The sequence below is a fragment of the Canis lupus genome, chromosome 1 (genome assembly GCF_003254725.2).
Source record: "Canis lupus dingo isolate Sandy chromosome 1, ASM325472v2, whole genome shotgun sequence".
Lineage (NCBI taxonomy): Eukaryota > Metazoa > Chordata > Mammalia > Carnivora > Canidae > Canis > Canis lupus.
In genome coordinates this window covers 104,215,920-104,227,922 of record NC_064243.1, presented here as the reverse complement: position 1 = coordinate 104,227,922, position 12,003 = coordinate 104,215,920, and the positions used below count along the sequence as shown (strand labels likewise).

Below are 12,003 nucleotides of genomic sequence, written 5' to 3'. Positions count from 1 at the left end.
ATAGATATATTGACAAGGTGAAATTAAATGTAGGAAGGACGAGATTTTCAAAGAATGCTTTAGTTTCTAGCTCAAGCAATAAGGTACTGATATACATTGTTCACAGAAAAAAAAGAAGAAAATGTACAATTATTTTCTTAAAATACATACAGGAACACAAGAAAGGAATAAAAAAAACAGGGAGCATATTAGGAAAGACAAAAAATGTAGTATAGCCAAACCCCAATATCTTCATTAAGATATTAAACACAAATAAACCAAATGTTCCTGGTGACACTAAACATTGCTCGAATATATTCTACTGGAATTTTCTGGAGAGAGAACTAAAACATGAGGGTGAAATTGAAAAAAAGTAAATGGAACAAATGCTGTGTAGTGATAACCAACCAAACACGTGGCATGGCAAAATAAAAATCCTATTGAATAACCTTTAAGCCAAAGGACTTGGTCACTATTATTAGTTTTATATTTGAAGATCTAGATGTACAGGATTTCAATAATCTATTTCATGGAGAATAAGCATAATCTATATTTGTGTGCATATTTATACACACACATATAAACATACACAGATATACATACATGTACATAGGGAAACATTTATTTTTAGCTGAGGAGACATTAAAAAAAAAATACTTATCACAGAGGGATGACATCATCAACATGGTGAAGCAGGTAGTTCCACCTCAGTACTTCTGAGATAGACATCACTAGGCAACTCTCAGTACTCAAGAGTGAGACTGAATCACCCCTTGGACCACAGAGACAAGGGGGACATTAGAAGGGTAAGAGGAACAATTTCAGTCTGACCACAATGCACCTTCCCTGGGGCCAGCACAGCGATCCACCATGAGGGGCCAGCTGGAACTACAATTGTTCCACCATGAGAGAGAGCGCCCATGGTGGGAACCCAGCATCCCCCAAATGTCAAGCTGATTCTTGGGTGCCCACATAGGTCTGGCCTCAAGGGGTTCCCTGGGGGAATCTGGGATCTTATAGACATCTGCTTCTAGTCATTGGTTCTCAGAATGGGTTCCCTGGACAGGTACCTGAGAAAGTGTAAGAAAGGAAATTTGGGGAATGTACCCTAGAAGTACTGACATGGTAATGTGGAGATAGACACAGCAATCTAAGATTTACAAGTGCTCCTGGTGATTCTGTTATGGGATAAATTGGACAACCTCTGCAGGAACTAAGTCACAGCTCATCCCTGAGTTATCCACAGGTAAGTCATTCCTACAAATGCTCTATTTGGGGTTCCTGGATGGCTCATTCAGTTAAGGGTCTGCCTTTGGCTCAGGTCATGGTCCCAGAGTCCTAGGATGGAGCCTCACCTTGGGCTCTCTGCTCAGTGGGGAGTCTGCTTCTCCCTCTCCTCCCTGTTCATGCTCTTTCGGTCGCTCTCTCAAATTAATTAATTAATTAATTTAAAAAAATTTTTTAAAAAAGCTCTACGCTTACAGTATTATCAATATTGTGACAGACACACACACACACACACACACACACACACACAATGTGCTTAACACAAATCTTTATTCATAAATGAATTTGACTCTAACAGTCTTTCTCGGCTTCCCGCAGTTCTGTCTCTGCCTTCTCTCAATACTCTCCTTGAGCTTCCTGAGATCTCCCCAAATACACTGTTCACGTTGTACAATGAAATGAATCCAGATGAAAGTAAATTGGAACTTATTTAAATATTTTTTCAAGTTAGTTATGAAATTCATACAAGACATTGATACAGGTAATGGGAGGCACCTGGGTGGCTCAGTGGTTGGGCAATTGCCTCCGGCTCAGGAAATGATCCCTGCATGCAGCCTGCTTCTCCCTCTGCCTGTGTCTCTGCCTCTCTGTGTCTTTCATTTATAAGTAAATAAAATCTTTAAAAAAATACAGGTTACGGAAGACTTATATGTCTTCATATATGTCCCACAGGTACCTGTGAAAATCTCATTATTTCAACTGCATAACTAATATTCTTGACTTGGATCAATTGCTATCCTGAAGATACATCCAGCTTTTAATAAACTACCACTGTATTCTCCTTAAAATGCAAATGGAAAAACTAGTTAAAATTCAGGGTTTCTCTGTGGTACTTTAATGCAAGGAAAGGTGCCCTGGACACTTACTTCCTCGGGACTTCTATCACTTACAGGTCAGCCACAAGCAGCATCTCCATGTGGACTTTCTTCATAAATTGTACATTATAATGTCCTTAATCTTCCATGTTAAAGTAGGTAGGAATGAAGTCCCCCTCATACCAGAGCCCTGCATGTCTGTGAGACAGCAGCCACCAAATCATCTTACATGTACACAAACGATAAAGCCTTGGGATGAGAGGATTTCAGAGTAAAATTAACATCTGCCATGCAAAAATGTCAAATATGGTCAAAAGAAAACAGGAGACACACCGAAAATAATAATCTCTCTTCAGACAACCATCTCCTCTCCATCCTGACAGGGATATTAACAGATACCGAGGACCGCTGAATACCGGGTTTCAACAGCGGAGGTCCATATATATGTAACAATACATGAATACAGTACAGTACTATAAATGTGTTTTGTCTTCACCTTAAGATTTTCTATTCTCAAGCTAACATTATTATAAAAAATACCATATATAATACAGGAATACATACGAAAAACTGCGATGATTGACTGTTTATGTTCCAGGTGAGGCTTCTGAGGTCAACAACAGGTTATTTCCATGAGAAAATAGGTATGGTTTTCAATTTGGGGCACTCAAAAGATACACACAGGTTTGCTTTTCTTTTCTTTTCCTTTCTTTTCTTAAAGATTTATTTATTTATTTATTCATAGAGATGCAGAGAGAGAGAGAGGCAGAGACACAGGCAGAGGGAGAAGCAAGCTCCATGCAGAGAGCCTGACCTGGGACTCAATCCAGGGTCTCCAGGATCACACCCTGGGCTGCAGGCAGAGCTTAAACCGCTGCCCCACCAGGGCTAACCCACACAGGTTTTCAACTGTAAAGAGGTGGTGCCCCTAACACTTGCATTGTCCAAGGCTAAGATGTGAGTGATCTGTGTGTTTTAACTTTGGATTTTTCTCTATAATAAATACTTGGATTTCAGATCATGCCTGAAAAGGGATATTGACTTACTGCTTTCTTCTGTGAATTCTGATGTTATTTAGATTTCCTTTCCATCTCACAACTTACCAATTCTTTATGTCCTAAGTGTTTTTATCCTTTATAAAGATGTTTCTTTTCTGAAGTATGTAGTAAAACCAAAGGTCTTGCATCAATTTTACATTTCTTTTTCTTTTTTTAAGATTTTATTTATTTATTCATGAGAGACACAGAGAGAGAGAGAGAGAGAGGCAGATGCATAGACAGAGGGAGAAGCAGGCTCCATTCAGGGAGCCTGATGTGGGACTTGATCCCAGGACTCCAGGATCATGTCCTGGGCCAAAGGCAGGTGCTAAACTGCTCAGCCACCCAGGGATCCCATATTTCTATGGTTTCTGCCCAGTATGCTTTGTTATCTTACTGATGTTCAATAAGAGTGCAGTTCCAGGCATAGATGTGGACACTATTCTTAACAACTCTAAGTTATTCCACAGGATGCATTACCTCATGTTGAATAGTTCTGGTTATGAATTAAATGCCTTGCACATTCTTTACATTTAAGGGCTTCCCCTCACTATGCACCCTCTGCTCCACGATGCACATCTCTCCACTATGTACCTCTTTGTTCACAAAGTTTGTAGTTTCGCATAAAGTTTTTGTCAAATTTTATTGAACATTTGTCAGCCATCCCCTCATTATGTCTTACATTAGGTTGTTAAGCTTAGGGTGGTAGTTAAAGGCTTTGCCGCATTTTAGACATTAGTAGGTTTTCTTCTATTATAAAATATCTGCTATTGAGTGCTGAACACAACTTAAAAGCCTTGCTCTAGTTGCTACATTTAGAAGTCTTTTCTCGGGATCCCTGGGTGGCGCAGCGGTTTGGCGCCTGCCTTTGGCCCAGGGCGTGATCCTGGAGACCTGGGATCGAATCCCACATCAGGCTCCCGGTGCATGGAGCCTGCTTCTCCCTCTGCCTGTGTCTCTGCCTCTCTCTCTCTCTCTCTGTGACTATCATAAATAAATAAAAAAAATTAGAAGTCTTTTCTCCAGCGAGGGTACAGGATATACAATGAGATTTGAGCTTTTTTTAAACTAATTGTCACTGAAGTAAAATTACATTTATGAACAAAAGCTTTCTTTAAAATACAGGAATTATATGAATTATACTTTATTGCTTTTTTTTTTTAAGACTTTATCCATGTATTTGAGAGAGAGAGAGAGAGAGAGCACAGCCCAGGAAGGCACAGGAAGAAGCAGACTCCCCACTGAGGAGGGATCCCATTGGGGGTGGGGGGGCTGAGCCCCAGGACTCCAGGATCATGACCTGGGACCAACTGACTGGCTACCCAGACATCCCTCTACCTCACATGCCCATATCATATCAGAACTTTTGATCTAATAAATAACAGATGAATCTCATATGTAACTTAAGAAAGTGAAAACACACTTGACAAAATAAAAAGAAATTCCTGTCATACAAGACAATTCATACAATGATGCAAGTATTAAGAAAGAAGGTAAAAATTGAGAATTTATTATAGGCTTCAAGTTCTAAGGTCTAAATGTTCTAGCTCCCCCATGGCATTAATTTAGGTAGGAATTCTAGGATACAAACAGATACGTTACATTATTTCACCACTGAGTAGTGGAACACACTGTTATATCCTAATTTCAGTTCATACAAAGAAAAAATTAACTTCCAAAGTGAAATAAAGAATTAGATTTTCTTATTTTAGGGAGGTGCTTTGTTATCTGATGAAATTACTGAGTGTCAATTTTGTACAATCAAGATTAAAGCCTCCATAACATTGGAATGCATAAGCCAGAAAACGTGGTACCTGTCTCCAGTGTTCCCAGGATTTCTGCACCAACCCCAGTATGCCCACCACTACCCCGACATCCTTCTCACATGAGGCAAAACAGAACTTACAAAGGGCTAAGGCTATGGATCCTGAGAAACAGGGAGACTTCCCCAGGACCCTCACAGCAATGGAGAACCTCTCAGATTATGGAGACCCTCCCACTCCCAGGGGAGTCTCCTGGCCCTCCCTGTGGAAGTGATGGACCATCAGTGGAGCTGAAGGAGAATCCTTAGAGAAGCTAAGAGCTTGATAATGTTGGATAGCACATGTCCCTCTGTGACAGGGAGAAAAATATAAACTAGGTTTCTCAAGAGTGTATCCTTTCAAGGAGAACTACTCCCACCACAGTTTAAGGTCTCTCTTCCCCCTTCACATGTGGACCGCACCTCTGTCATCTGCCTCATTCATTTCCACTTACCTGGATGGATGGTTACTCTCTTCTTTCTCTTCACACTCCAAGGTTCCTTCTTTTGCTCCAAAAAGGAGACCAGGTCTGGCTTTGACACAATGAGACCTGTTTATTAGAGAAAAGGGATGAGTATTGTTGGTGATGCTAACTTTCAATCCACGCTCATACTCAGTAGAGAAGAGAAAAAGACACTGTAGATTCAAGAAAATGATTTCCTGAAGGCTGTTGCCCAGCTGCCCCTTTAGAACACACAGGAGAGATGTCCAGTGTTCAGAATTGTCCTCCACAGCCAAGTACTAGACAGAAGAATAAGTTGTAAGTTGGAGTTTAAGTTACGGGGTGTACTATTTTCTGCCACTCACTGTACAGAATTCCCACGCATCTACAGAAGTGATGATGTTACCTTGAGGAAGAGGAAATTAAAGCTGAAAGGAAGCAATTGAAGACTTTTGTCTACGTCTATAAAACACTACTTTTTCCCTTTACTGCCCAGATCCACATTCCAGTCATTCAAAGAGGAATCTTCCAAGAGACAGACAGTCTTCAAAGGAAGGAAGGATACCCTGAGTGTGGTATGGAAAATCTGGAAGGAGTGATCCTCACCCAAGAAGAGGAGGTGTCCGTAGTTCTCTAACATCACATCCCTGTAGAGTTTCCGCTGAGTGTGGTTCAGGCATGTCCACTCCTCCTGAGAGAATTCTATGGCCACATCCCTGAATGTCAGCAGTCGCTGCAATAAATACCAATTACCGAGTGGTCATAGGCAGAGTTCATTACGGCCCAAGTGATGAAGGAGGGAGTTAGAGTCATCAGTTAGACCCCAAGACCTGACCTTCAGGTGTTTACCAGCTTGTACCCTCCAACCTTGGTCCCACATTTACTAACCTCTCTTTCAACCACATCTTTTACTTGAGGCAAAACACCCCATGGGCAGAGTCTCCTGTGATGGAAACAGAAACTATCCACCAAAAGGTAAGGACTGATCTCCACATGGGAAACAAAGGCAGAAAGAAAAGTATATGACATTAAATGGCCCTGTAAAATGCAGTGCAATGACAAATACTTGAGTCAGTTAGAGTATAAAGCTCCTGGAGGAAGTCCTCAACTTTCTCAAGGTGAATACCTTCCTAGAGGGAAAAACAACCTTAGTTTGACAATAACAGGGCCATTGTATCCTGTTGAGTGTCTTTGAGCATATGAAAAGCCATTTGGAACTCCCTTACTCTGCACTTGCCCCAACAGCAGAATGTGTAATCAGTTGCTCCTCACAATCCCTGGGCAATTGGAGCCAGCAGGCAGCAGGCTGCTGCAGCAGCTGCAACTCTTTCTACTGATTGGTCCTGTCCTCATCTTTAATACAAACACGTTTTTGCACCAAAGACCTCTCAAGAATTCTTGACCTCAAGGTTCTGGACCTCAGCAACATTCCAAAACTACATCCCCCTGAGGAACAGCCTGGACCAGCCCAATTTGAGCTAAACCCAACTCACCCTCTACAGTTGAAACAAACAGTAACCTGTGGAGTAACCAAAAATGTCTCTTACCTCATTTTATTACCAAAGTCTCCAGCAAGGAGGAGCACAAACCTCAGTTATATAACCCAAGTATGTGTAGAAATGCTGTCTTCAGATGCATGTGGGGTTTCTGCCCAGTTCTACTGACGATGACAAGGCCCCTCTTTCTAAATATCCAGCCTAACCCTAAACAACAGGAAACCTTTCCCCCTTGCTCTGTGAGTCTCTGCTTAGGAAGTTATTCTCAGTGATCTGTGAGGCAGCAAATCAAGTTTCCTTTCTGTGACATCCACACACGGGTATAGTTTCTATAGGTAGTTCTATAATCTTTCAGGATTTTAAGACAGTGAAATATGTCAATTATATGATTCCTGTGTCTCTGTGTGTGTGTGTTTTATTACAAAGAAGTAAATAGAAAGTAACTCTAGGGGTGCTAGGGTGGATAGGTGATTGAGCATCAACCTTTGGCTCAGGTCCTGATCCCAGGGGGAGTCAAGCATCGGGCTACCCATAGGCAGCCTGCTTCTACCTCTCTCTATGTCTCTGCCTCTCTCTGAGGAATAAATATATAAAAAATAAAATAAAATAAAATAAATAAAATAAAAAGAAGGCTAACTATGCAACTAAGTGTGGAGTAACATTGAAACCCACGAGATGGAGGTCCACTCCCAGAAGTAAATATCTCACTACAGGAAGGTGAGAGCCTTCACTGTCCATTGGAAGCTAATGTGATGTGGGCCTGGAGCTAAGGATCAAAAAGAAGATATGCTGATCAATTTTTGTTGCAAAAAGCTGTTTCTATGTACACATAGGGACAGGACCACAGGAGGGCAGAAAGACCTGAGGTATCCTTTTGAAAAGCCAAGCATTGTATACTTTTAAGATGGGGGCAAAGATAAAGGGAGTTTCTAAAGAGACTTTCATATATTAACGAAGACTGACAGGATCCTGGAGGTCTGGCTATTGCCAAACAAAAGTTGCTTTTGGCCTCTAACAAAGCATTAACATTAAGGCAGTTGTGAATTCCTTCAGTCCTCTCACACTCTGCCCATCTCAAGAATTTATCAGGGGACATTCTTTTGCTTTTGTTCTCATTAGAAACTAGAAGCCAGAGAAATTCAGAAGTTTCCTGTTTAAATGTGATAGTTTCTGCACATCCTTCAGTAAACCTAAGATCCTTAGGAAAGATAAGAAGGAAAGTATGAATTTTATAGGGAGAAGTCTGGCAGAGAGGAGCAAGCCAAGGAAAGGAAGGTAACATTAACTGTAGGAAACAAACTAGTAGCAGTGCCTAAAGAGATGGGGGAACAGAGGGCTAGCTGAGGACAAATGATGAGCCAGGGCCAGCACATTGACAAGTCCTTGAATCAGGCAGAGGGACATTCCTCTCTGGACTCAACGATCTTGATGGTCACACTTTGCCTAGGGCAAAAGGCAATCTTAGCCTGACTCCCAGGAGCCTGTAAGTCTACTTTAACCTTTGAAAATTCTTTTAGAAATTTCCGTTATTTCTACACCCCCAAGGTAGGTGTTGGCGATCATACCCCCAGCACAACACCCACAGGTATCCATCAGAAGGGGCTCATGACTCAAGTTTTTTTTTTTTTTTAATTTTATTTATTATTCCTGAGAGACACAGAGAGAGAAAGAGGCAGAGACACAGGCAGAGGGTGAAGCAGGCTCCATGCAGGGAGCCGGATGCGGGGCTCGATCCCAGGTCTCCAGGATCACGCCCTGGGCCGAAGGCAAGTACTAAACCGCTGAGCCACCCAGGCATCCCCCAAATACAATCTTCAAAAATAAAAAATAAATACAGTTTTGGTGGCTTATTGGAAGCCCCGTTGGAGAGATGGAAAGAAGGTGATGCGGGAGAAGTGTTCTAAGATCGAACCTTGGGTATTATATTTGAAAAGGTGTTTAACAATAAGTGAAACCACGAGGCAGAAATATCAGAGCTAGAGGAATCAACACTTGCAATCTCCAAATGCAGGGAATTTCGGGCCAAAAAGGCACTGCGGCCTCTAAGCTGGGACACAAGGCTTACCTGAGACCCCGCCATCTCTGCTCCGTCCACCTCGGCCTCTAGCGAGCTCTCTCACAAGATCTCCGTGGAGGAGTCCCAGCTGCATCAGGAGGACACACCTTTAAAGGCAGCCAAGTCTCTCCACCTATAAACTGCTCCCCTGCAGGCAGGACTTTGAAATGCACAAAAAGCCCAACTTCCTAGTCCTTTGGGTGTGGAGCTGTTGAGAAGCTGTGAACTCCCAGTTGGAAATCAGGAACTGATTTTTCCTTCTCTGCTTCCAGGGCCCTCCCCTCCCCCAGATGCTCACAGATTCAGCTACAGCCTAGGCCCCGTGTGCTGTGGCCCTAACCCTCCTGACTCGGGTAGTGGAGACCATCACCCCTCCTAAGGCGAAGCCTGCTCTCAATTCTCAGAAATTAAAAGGAAGCCTTTCTACTTAACTGGGGCCTCACTTAGAATCACCTGGAGCACTGACTTAAAACAACGCTGTTGTTTCCACCATCAATTGACAGAATCCGAGGGGGAAGAACTTTTTTTTTTTTTTTTTTTAGATTTTATTTACTTCTTCATGAGAGACACAGAGAGGCAGAGACGGGCAGAGGGAGAAGCAGGCTTCTCGCAGGGACCCCCATGTGGGACTCGATCCTGGGACTCTGGGATCACGTCCTGAACCAAAGGCAGACAGACACCCAACTGCTGAGCCACCCAGGCGACCGGGGATGATCTATTTTGATACTCCAGGAAACATCTGGGGAGGTGACCGGCAAAGCACCGCAACCAAGGCTGTGCGGTTACCAGATTTAAATCCACGCCTTCTTCACTGATGAGAGTTTCTCAAGATTTACATCTTCTCCCTCTTCCTGCTACACAAAGGGAGATACTCTTAGGAAAGGACCTTTCCCTTACAAATGCAAATATCTCTTCCTTAAAGAACCGTTGGGTGTCACACCTTTTCCTGTGTCTTCTGTTGCTTTTTCTTTTTCAAGATTTTATTTATTTATTTGAGAGAGAGAGAGAGAGAGTGGAAAGGCAGAGCACAAGCAGGCAGAGAGGCAGAGGGTCAGAAGCAGGCTCCTCCTTTACCAGGGAGCCCAACCCGGGACTGAATCCCAGGACCCTGCTTCTCCCTCTGCCTGTGTCTCTGCCTTTCTATCTCTCTCTCTCTCTCTCTCTCTCTCTCGCTCTGTCTCTCATGAGTAAATAAATAAATAAATTCTTCTTAAAAAATAAAAACTGCCTATAATTTTTTCACCAAAAGATGGTTTGTTTTTTTTTTATATTTTATTGATTTATCACAAACACACACAGAGGCAGAGACACAGGCCGAGAGAGAAGCAGGCAAGTCCAGGGAACAAAGAGAGGCGTGCTTGCTTTGAGGAGACAAGGCTTAAGTTGAGAAGTCTGTTACAGAATAAAAATTATTTCAGGTAAAATGATTTGAAGGACGGTGGGTTTTCACTGGTGAGGCTGTTGCCTGGGAAGGATAAGAAAAGCATCTCTGCCTTTGGTTGCAATAGTAGGTATAAACCGCTCCCAAGGTCAAGCTTGTGTAAGGTCAAGATCTTCCCTTCCTGTTGGAACTGCCATTGACTATGAGTGATAGGGCTTAAGATCTCCCTCTGCTGAAAACCTCCTGACTCCATTTTAGTGAGGGTTCCAATTACTAACTTTCAATCAACATTTGATCAATATCTCAACATTTCCTTCACTCTCAGTATTGGGCAGCAAACATTCTCATCCTCAATTGATGATGTTAACCTTGTTTAGGATTCCATGTGATTTCATACTAAATTTTTTTTTACTGTGTGTGCTTTATTTATGTCAACAAAATATCCTCCATTTAGTGTGGGCCAAGCCCAGACTGCTCCATGATGGACCACTTTGGCAGAAAGATGATTTTGACTGAAAAAGCAATCAAAATGGGGCAGATTCAGGAAATGTCGTTTTCATCCCCTTCACTGACTAAAAAGAATTTAGAGAGAGAACCTATCCCAGGCTGAAAGCTATCACCATATGTAACTACATTATTATATAAACTAAGTTTGAGAAACAGGGAGGAACATAGTTAGGCCTGTTTGAGAAAAGTTCTCTATGGCCTATTGTTTTGAGTGGCCTAGATAATATTTGTTTATCAAATATTTCCTCGTTTTCTTCTTCCCTGTGAGTTGAATTTCTTCTTCCCTTGGAGTTCCCAGACTTCAACCTTCGTCTCAAAGACATATATCCATTACTTTGCCAGTCTTTGCAACACTCCGTTCTGTGGGGAGTATCCATATGTATGGTTTAAATTTGATTTTCCTGTTTATCTTATGCCAATTTGATTCTTAGTCAATAATGAGAACATCTTCAGATGTTCTGGTTTATGCTTTTGTATGTTTCTCCAATCAATATTTAGCTCCTATTTTATACAACCAATGTTAAGGAAGAAAAAGAAACAGAAAGGCGGTGCCCGGTATCTACATTCTCAGGGAAAATATGAAACACTTAGTACCAACTGTGAGTGTTATAAGAGTTCACTAAAGTATTATGAGGATTAACTCACATGTTCCTAAGGTCCCAGCAAAATATCATGTGTGTGCACAGAGTAAAAGCTCAATATATACTGCATTAATAGAATATCTATGTTATTTTCCAGATGTAGATTTTCTCAGACTCTAGCTATGCCGAGCACTCCTGGCTACATAAGTCTAACTCACTCCCCTATGCTCTCCAGCTTAAGGATTGACTCATTGTAGCTTCTTGAGATTTCAACAGACCTCCGATGTGGGGGAAACAAGGAACCCGATGATTCTGGAAGATCAAGTTTGCCCATTCTAGAAAGTGGCCTTCCCTGATGCCAGCAGGTCTCCTTCAGATCATACCAAGAACGATTAAGCACTGCTTCCCCTGCATGTCAATGCTCACTACTCCTATGTTCCTTCCCCTGAAGGACTTCCTGCCTAGTCTGGTTAATAGAGTGTCTTTGGACATAAATCCACCATGGTCTCCATCTGCCAACCTCCTGAACAAAGCAAATTTTCCCTTCCAACTGTGAAAATGAGTAATGGAATGCCTCACTAAAATGGAGTTGGCAAGGAGCTTTTCTGCCCTACTACAGG

The 12,003-nt window shown here is 42.1% G+C and overlaps 3 protein-coding genes across 8 annotated transcripts in view; 1 reads left to right on the top strand and 2 right to left on the bottom strand.

Moving 5' to 3' along the window:
• Positions 1 to 5,469, bottom strand: part of LOC125754834 (zinc finger protein 345-like) — a 113,818-nt gene extending 108,349 nt beyond the window's left edge. Inside the window, exon 1 of the mRNA XM_049108240.1 lies at positions 5,375 to 5,469. The gene's annotated coding sequence lies outside the window, so the exon portion shown is untranslated. The remainder of the gene's footprint in view (positions 1 to 5,374) is intronic.
• The window catches only part of LOC112643367 (zinc finger protein 420-like), a 642,213-nt gene that overhangs the window by 524,259 nt on the left and 105,951 nt on the right, over positions 1 to 12,003 (top strand). The gene's annotated exons all lie outside the window — the stretch shown is intronic.
• The window catches only part of LOC112643387 (zinc finger protein 85-like), a 56,292-nt gene that overhangs the window by 10,590 nt on the left and 33,699 nt on the right, over positions 1 to 12,003 (bottom strand). Inside the window, 2 exon segments of the mRNA XM_049108353.1 lie at positions 5,375 to 5,470; positions 5,969 to 6,095. Coding sequence (XP_048964310.1) covers positions 5,375 to 5,470; positions 5,969 to 6,095 — 223 coding nt within the window.